Source organism: Dendrobates tinctorius, unplaced genomic scaffold (assembly GCF_039654945.1).
Source record: "Dendrobates tinctorius isolate UK_male_01 unplaced genomic scaffold, ASM3965494v1 ptg000086l, whole genome shotgun sequence".
NCBI lineage: Eukaryota > Metazoa > Chordata > Amphibia > Anura > Dendrobatidae > Dendrobates > Dendrobates tinctorius.
Genome location: NW_027361754.1, coordinates 20838121 through 20847075, shown reverse-complemented (window position 1 = coordinate 20847075; position 8955 = coordinate 20838121). Strand labels below are relative to the sequence as shown.

Below are 8955 nucleotides of genomic sequence, written 5' to 3'. Positions count from 1 at the left end.
TTCTGGTGTATTTTTTTGTGTCCATATAAAAAGGAAATATTCTGCATATATTTCCATTTTTTCCACTACCGGAGCAAACAATAGAATACAAGTTTCTGTTTTCTGCTGACCTTTTTTTTAGGCTTTGCTGTGTAGCCTGGGACAGAGTCAGCAGAAACATTTATATCCCAACCCAAGGTTGTAAACATCTAATTCAGTCATGTATGCACTGTGCGCCGTCTGTGAGGATGATGAAATACAATATGTGAATGTTTCATGGTGTTCGCAATATGGATGTACCGAGCTGTATGTTTATCGCACGTAATGTCCAAATCCTGGACAACCCCTTTTGGCGGAGTCCACAGATTTCAGCAGGCCATGATGTCATGGAAGAGAAGGATGGTGTTCCTCTCGTGGATCCAGGGTTCGGTGCTGTGCCCTCCTCTTCGTCATCGCTCAGTTATCTCTGTTCAGGGCCGTGCCAGCTCCACTGCGTTAAACCTACTATGTAGCGCAGCACTGCTACTCAGATTCCTCCTCACTTTGATGGCTCTGCTGCATCGCACTGCTGGCCAGTCCTGACTCCGAACCGCCACTGCAAATACATGTCTGCTACACCTGCTTCATCAGTTGCCGTTGTTCTAGGTCTGCCACATCGGCCTCCTTTGTTCCAAACAGATCTCTGCTGCGCCATCAGTCTGTGCCAACCGCTTCGAGGATCCACATCACCAGGCGAGACATAACAGATCGGACACATTGAATATTGTGTATGGCGAAGTCAAAAGCGATAGCGGTTTAGCTTCCGGCCACAGCTAGCTAGGGTATATGGGCACCTGTAAAGGGCGGAAGGTTTAAAGGGGAACTCTTGTATGTAAACAGGTTCCCCCATGCTATGGTTTTTGGAAAATTAAGTGCCACTAATAAACAAATAAGTGGTGTGACCGCCTAGATGCTGTGGCTACTGACTGCAACAAGCAGCAAGCATTTCCAGTAGCATCAGTGCTGCTATTACAGCGCCACCTGGACGAACGTGTAAGTCGTGACGCAGAACCTAGCACCTGTGATTTCCATTTTTGGCACACTATTAAAGGGTTAACTGCACTAGGTGATAAAGTACATTGGAGAGAAGTGAGGCTATGTGCACCGGAACCGCAGCAGTTCTGCAGACATGTAACCCTATGGGTTTTCAAAACCGCAGTGCTCACGCTGGTTTTTTTTCCGCAGCATGTCAATTGTTTCTGCGGATTCCGCTGCGGTTTCACACCTTTAACATAGTAGAGGTGTGAAACCGCAGGTCACTTTACCTGCGGTTCCGCGGGGAAAAACCTGCAGGTGAATCTGCAGCGTGTGCACATAGCCTAAATGAATAGAAGACGTATGTAATAACCGCAGCACAGGGAGGTGCGCAGACCCAGCAGACGGTGATCTGTTCCACACAGAACCTCCATGACGGATTCTCTGCCCCGCTCACATCTTCCCTAAGTGGCACACGGCATTCTACGCACCGCGCATGCGCAATAGGACGTCAAGGCGCCAGTAGTAAACGTGGCGTCTGCCAATTCCTCACTCTTCACCCGTGCGCGGAAGTAACTTCCTCCTGCCCACAGTAGCAATGGCGTCCAAGGGAACTCGACACCGATGGAAAGGAACCGGCGGAGAAAGGGAGGAAAACAGCGGAAAACACAAGGAAGAGAACCGGGGACCGGAGCAAAGAACAGAGTGAGGACAGCGCCGGGAATAAGGGTGGTGGTCTGTGTATAGGGGCGTGTAATGGAAGGGTGGCGTGTAGTGAGGGGCTGCATGTCACAAATAGGACCCAGACATCTGTCCCTCCTAGATGGGACCCTGTATATCTGTCTTCCATAGATGGGACCCCGTATACAGTATATCTCTCTGTATATATCTATCTTCCATAGATGAGACCCCATATATATCTGTTCCCCATAGATGAGAATCCGTATATATCTGCTCCCCGTAGATGGGACCCCGTACATGTCTCTTCCCTGTATGTGGGACCCCGTACATATCTCTTCCCTGTTTATGGGACACCCATATATCTGTTCCCCGTAGAAGAGACCCCATGTATATCTCTTCCCTGTATATGGTACCCCGTATATATCTGCTCCCCGTAGATGGGACCCCGTACATGTCTCTTCCCTGTATGTGGGACCCCGTACATGTCTCTTCCCTGTATGTGGGACCCCGTACATGTCTCTTCCCTGTATGTGGGACCCTGTACATATCTCTTCCCTGTTTATGGGACACCCATATATCTGTTCCCCGTAGAAGAGACCCCATGTATATCTCTTCCCTGTATATGGTACCCCGTATATATCTGCTCCCCGTAGATGGGACCCCGTACATGTCTCTTCCCTGTATGTGGGACCCCGTACATGTCTCTTCCCTGTATGTGGGACCCCCATATATCTGTTCCCCGTAGAAGAGACCCCATGTATATCTCTTCCCTGTATATGGTACCCCGTATATATCTGCTCCCCGTAGATGGGACCCCGTAGATGGGACCCCATACATCTCTCTTCCCTGTATATGGGACCCCATACATCTCTCTTCCCTGTATATGGGACCCCGTACATGTCGCTTCCCCGTATGTGGGACCCCGTACATGTCTCTTCCCTGTATGTGGGACCCCGTACATGTCTCTTCCCTGTTTATGGTACCCCCATATATCTGTTCCCCGTAGAAGAGACCCCATGTATATCTCTTCCCTGTATATGGTACCCCGTATATATCTGCTCCCCATAGATGGGACCCCGTACATGTCTCTTCCCTGTATGTGGGACCCCGTACATGTCTCTTCCCTGTATGTGGGACCCCGTACATGTCTCTTTCCTGTATGTGGGACCCCGTACATGTCTCTTCCCTGTATGTGGGACCCCGTATATATCTGCTCCCCGCATGTGGGGCCCCGCCCGCGTCTCTTCCCCGCTTGTGGGGCCCCGCCCGCGTCTCTTCCCCGCATGTGGGGCCCCGCCCGCGTCTCTTCCCCGCATATATTCCCCATTGATGGCTGACCGCCACACGTACAGGATCTGTATATCGGACCCCATATATCTGTGTTCCCATACGTAGAGGTCAGTCATTTGCAATCTGCTGACTTTGCCCCGGGGGCACATTTTCCGCTGTGGGTTTTCTGGATTTTATTTGTGCATTGCAAGGGTAAAATCCGCAGCAGAAAACCACATGTAGCGAATCCACAGTCCACGCCCGGGTCAGATTTTGCTGCAATATGTGGGTGAGATTTGGTAAATTCATCAACACCTCTATTTACTGCCCAAATACAAGTATTGGCCACACACAGAGTTTTGGCCTGTACAGGATCTCTGCCGTGTTCTTTATTAATGGTGACGTCTTGTGTTCGTTCCCCAGATCTGCGTGTAGTAAGGCCGGACAAGTGTGGGCACCTGAAGGAGCCACTGCATTTAAATGCCTGATCTCTGCCCGCTTCTGTGCCGCATTACTGAGCAACATCTCCGACTGCGATGAAACCTTCAACTACTGGGAACCTGTAAGTAACGGATGGAAGAGAATTAGGTCTAGTGCACACAGTGTTATCAGCTATTACAAGGTGTACACGCTCATGTTGTGCCTCTGTGACAGCGGGCACAGCCTGGATAGACGCTGTGGCATCCATCCACCACTGCAGGGAAGATGTGGTATCACATGGTCCCAATTAAAAAAAACAAACTATGGTAGATTTACCAAAAAATTAATATGTAATATATGTTGATTTTGCTGTGGATTATTTGCAATATCTCTGGTGGAAAATGTATAACCTGGCTTTAAAGTAAAGGGTTATGGAGAGGAGAGAAAGTAGGGTTATAGATAGGGGAGAAAGTATCTACAGTCTCAGGGAGAGCAGAGAAAAATGGCTAAAAAGAAGGAAGAAAGCACATTAACAAGTAGAGAGTGCAGGATAGAAGCTGTGTTGATATATGAGCAATTGAATACTGCAGCACCCTGGATATACACACAGCTCACATCCAACCAAATTACATAGAGAGACACTCACAGCTCGCATCCACCCCATATTACAGGGAGCGACACAGAGCTCACTTTCAGCCTATATTACTGGGGAAGACACACAGAGCTCACATCCAGCCTATATTACTGGAGGAGACACACAGAGCTCACATCCAGCCTATATTACTGGAGGAGACACACATAGCTCATATCCAGCCTATATTACTGGAGGAGACACTCACAGCTCGCATCCACCCCAAATTACAGGGAGAGACACAGAGCTCACTTTCAACCTATATTACTAGGGGAGACACACATAGCTCACATCCAGCCTATAATACTGGAGGAGACACTCACAGCTCGCATCCACCCCATATTACAGGGAGAGACACAGAGCTCACTTTCAGCCTATATTACTGGGGGAGACACACATACCTCACATCCAGCCTATATTACTGGAGGAGACACACAGAGCGCACATCCAGCCTATATTACTGGAGGAGAGACACAGAGCTCACATCCAGCCTATGTTACTGGAGGAGACACAAATAGCTCACATCCAGCCTATATTACTGGAGGAATGAGGATGAATGAACTCATGGAGATCAACATCCAACACTGCGGAGACACCATCGCATGTTTCTCAACGCAGTGATTCTAGAGCAATGCCCCCATCCCTTATGGGAAATATGCAAAAACATGCAAAACACAAGCCGTGGAGACACCATCACATGTTTCTCAACGTAAGCAATGACTAGCCAGGTCTTTCCCCGGAAAGGAACAACCACGGGAAGGGCAGTCTCCAATGAAGGAAACCACCTATGCCAAAACATGGTATTCATCCACAGACTGCTGTTTCGGGGTATTGCCCCTCATCAGTGTGGCGTAGGAAACTGGCCAGTAGGAGCAATGCCTAGTAGAAGACTGTGAAAAATGAGGATGAATGAACTCATGGATATCAACATCCAACACTGCGGAGACACCATCACATGTTTCTCAACACAGTGATTCTAGAGCAATGCCCCCACCCTTATGGGAAATATGCAAAAACATGCAACACACAAGCTGCGGAGACACCATCACATGTTTCTCAACGCAAGCAATGACTAGCCAGGTCTTTCCCCAGTCTTTCACAGTCTTCTACTAGGCATTGCTCCTACTGGCCAGTTTCCTACTCCACACTGATGAGGGGCAATACCCCGAAACAGCTGTCTGTGGATGGATACCATGTTTTGGCATAGGTGGTTTCCTTCATTGGAGACTGCCCTTCCTGTGGTTGTTCCTTCCCGGGGAAAGACCTGACTAGTCATTGCTTGCGTTGAGAAACATGTGATGGTGTCTCCACGGCTTGTGTTTTGCATGTTTTTGCATATTTCCCATAAGGAATGGGGGCATTGCTCTAGAATCTCTGCGTTGAGAAACGTGATGGTGTCTCCGCAGTGTTGGATGTTGATCTCCATGAGTTCATTCATCCTCATTTTTCACAGTTTTTTACTAGGCATTGCTCCTACTAGCCAGTTTCCTACTCCACACTGATGAGGGGCAATACCCCGAAACAGCTGTTTGTGGATGGATACCATGTTTTGGCATAGGTGGTTTCCTTCATTGGAGACTGCCCTTCCCGTGGTTGTTCCTTCCCGGGGAAAGACCTGGCTAGTCATTGCTTGCGTTGAGAAACATGTGATGGTGTCTCCGCGGCTTGTGTTTTGCATATATTACTGGAGGAGACACACATAGCTCACATCCAAGCTGTATTACTGGGAGACACACAGAGCTCACATCCAGCCTATATTACAGGGTGAGACACAAAGAGCTAACATTATTATTTTCATTATTTATTTATGTAGCACCATTGATTCCATGGTTCTGCACATGAGAAGGGGGGTTACATACTAATGTGCAGATATCCACTTACAGTAAACAAACTAACAATCACAGACTGATACAGAGGGGAGAGCGGACCCTGCCCTTGCAGGCTTACATTCTACAGGATAGTGGTGAAGGAGACAGTAGGTTGGGGGGTTGCTACAGCTCTGGTGTTGGTGATGCGTAAGTTCCGGTAGTGGTGAGGAGGCAGCGGGGATCATTGCAGGCTGTAGGCTTTCCTGAATAGATGGGTTTTCAGGTTCCGTCTGAAGGATCCAAAAGTGGTTGATAGTCGGACATGGTGGGGTAAAGAATTCCAGAGGATGGGGTCTATTCGGGAGAAGTCTTGGAGGCGATTGGGTGAGGCGCAAGTAAGTGTGGAGGAGAGGAGATCTTAGGAGGACCGGAGATTACGTGAGGGAAGATATGGGGAGATTAGTTCAGAGATATATGGAAGAGACAGGCTATAGATGGCTTTGTAGGTCAGTGTTAGTAATTTGAACTGGATACGCTGAGGGAATGGGAGCCAGTGAAGAGATTTGCAGAGGAGTAGCGAGGAGAGAGATAAATTAGTCGGGCAGCAGAGTTAAAGATGGACTGAGAGGTGCGAGGGTGTTAGCAGAGAGGCTACAGAAAAGGATGTTGCCGTAGTCAAGGTGGGAGATGGTGAGGGCATGCACAAGCATTTTTAGTAGATTGAGGAAAGGACGGATTCTGGAGATATTTTTGAGCTGGATGCGACAGGAGGAGGAAAGAGCTTAGATGAGTGGTTTGAAGGACAGGGCAGAATCGAGGGTTGCTCCGAGGCAGCGGACTTCTGGTATGGAGGGAAAGCGTGATGTCGTTAATTGTCATAGGTCAGGTAAGACTGGGTTCATATTGTGTTATGGCGCTGCGTTTAACGCATCCGTTATATAGCAGCATTAATGCTATGTAAGGATGCGTTAACGCACCCATAGACTGCCATAACGTAGTGCATCGCTAACGCATGTCATAATCGGCATACATTAGCGATGTGCCATCATTCTGTGATGAACCCTTGGACGCAGTCTGCAGCCTTCGAGGGTCCGTCACTGCTAGCGCATGGATGGAGCATCTGCGCTAGCGCGATCGCATAACACGATCAAAAATAAAGAGTTGCGTTAGTGCAGTCTGTTTAACGCATGCATTGAACGGACTGCTCTAACGCAATATGAACATAGCCTAAGGAAGATCTGTGAGATGGAGGAAAGATGGTGGTTCAGATTTGTCCACAGTGAGTTTGAGGAAGCGAGAGGAGAAGGAGGAGGATATGGCTCCAGCCTGTATTACAGGGAGGGACACACAGGCCTGGCATCCAGCCTATATTACTGGGAGAGATGCACAGAGCTCACATCCAGCCTATATTACTGGGAGAGACATGCAGAGCTCACATCCAGCCTATATTACTGGGAGAGATGCACAGAGCTCACATCCAGCCTATATTACTGGGAGAGACATGCAGAGCTCACATCCAGCCTATATTACTGGGAGAGACATGCAGAGCTCACATCCAGCCTATATTACTGGGAGAGACATGCAGAGCTCACATCTAGCCTATATTACTGGGAGAGACATGCAGAGCTCACATCTAGCCTATATTACTGGGAGAGACATGCAGAGCTCACATCCAGCCTATATTACTGGGAGAGACATGCAGAGCTCACATCCAGCCTATATTACTGGGAGAGACATGCAGAGCTCACATCCAGCCTATATTACTGGGAGAGACATGCAGAGCTCACATCCAGCCTATATTACTGGGAGAGACATGCAGAGCTCACATCCAGCCTATATTACTGGGAGAGACATGCAGAGCTCACATCCAGCCTATATTACTGGGAGAGACATGCAGAGCTCACATCCAGCCTATATTACTGGGAGAGACATGCAGAGCTCACATCCAGCCTATATTACTGGGAGAGACATGCAGAGCTCACATCCAGCCTATATTACTGGGAGAGACATGCAGAGCTCACATCCAGCCTATATTACTGGGAGAGACATGCAGAGCTCACATCCAGCCTATATTACTGGGAGAGACATGCAGAGCTCACATCCAGCCTATATTACTGGGAGAGACATGCAGAGCTCACATCCAGCCTATATTACTGGGAGAGACATGCAGAGCTCACATCCAACCTTTATTACTGGCAGAGACACACAGACCTTGCATCCAGCCTAGGTTACTGGGAGAGACACTCTCACAAGAGAAAAATCAGAATTTTAGATCGGGTTTCAAACAGCACATATTAAACTATTGTTTTTTATCTTTTGCCTAAAGTATCACTCTGCAAATTCTTCGGAATAAAAGAAAATTTACAGGGCTGTGGAGTCGGTAAGCCACAGTTGCGACTCCGACTCCTGGATTTTATCAGGCTCCGACACCTTCATAAATGGCCAATTCATAACAACAAATTTACTGTTGTAAAATATTAAACATCGTGCTTATTCAGTTTCTCACCATCATATAAGTAATCAGACCACTTAGAGCAAAAACTACATTTATTAGAATACAATTAGAATATAGCAAATAACTTTTATAAACTTTTCTAAACTGGAAGTAAATATGCAATAAACACTTTTATGCAGTTAATAAGAAGAAATCTATAAATTTGTCCTCAGAAAAAGTATTGCCTCTGTCAGATCCTCCTTCATGGATGCCCTCAAATCTGATCTAATTATTTTGAGAGCAGAGAACAACCTCTCTACACTAACTTGTGTTGGTGGCAAAGCAGTAACCACTCGGGCAACATCTCTGACAATGTCAGGATACAGAGGAATCGCTTGTTGCTCTGTTATTTTTGATGAACGGTCAAATTTCTCAATTTCTTTTAGTGCACATGAAAAATTCTGCTGAAATGTACTGGCTGTGTTCCTTGATGGGGATGACTCTTCTATGCGGGAACGCTTTGCACGGTTCTTGTGATCCAAATATTTTTCGAAATTAAATTCTTCATCAGTTGATGATGAGGGTGAAGATGTGGCAGGACAACCAAAGTCGTCTTGTTCCTCCTGACTGTTCTGCAACCCTTTCATTCTTACTGCTATTTCAAACAGAGCTTCTTTTCCTTTACTTAGCTGTTGATCATCTAGAAGAATCCGATGCAT

At 47.4% G+C, this 8955-nt stretch overlaps 1 protein-coding gene across 2 annotated transcripts in view; it reads left to right on the top strand.

Moving 5' to 3' along the window:
- The first annotated feature begins 1397 nt into the window (after positions 1 to 1397).
- ALG9 (ALG9 alpha-1,2-mannosyltransferase) overlaps positions 1398 to 8955 on the top strand; it is a 91987-nt gene continuing 84429 nt past the window's right edge. Inside the window, exons 1-2 of one of the 2 annotated variants that reach the window (XM_073585139.1) lie at positions 1398 to 1698; positions 3367 to 3505. In XM_073585139.1, coding sequence (XP_073441240.1) covers positions 1592 to 1698; positions 3367 to 3505 — 246 coding nt within the window. In that variant the 5' untranslated portion in view covers positions 1398 to 1591. The remainder of the gene's footprint in view (positions 1699 to 3366; positions 3506 to 8955) is intronic. The other variant, XM_073585138.1, reaches the window with a different exon arrangement.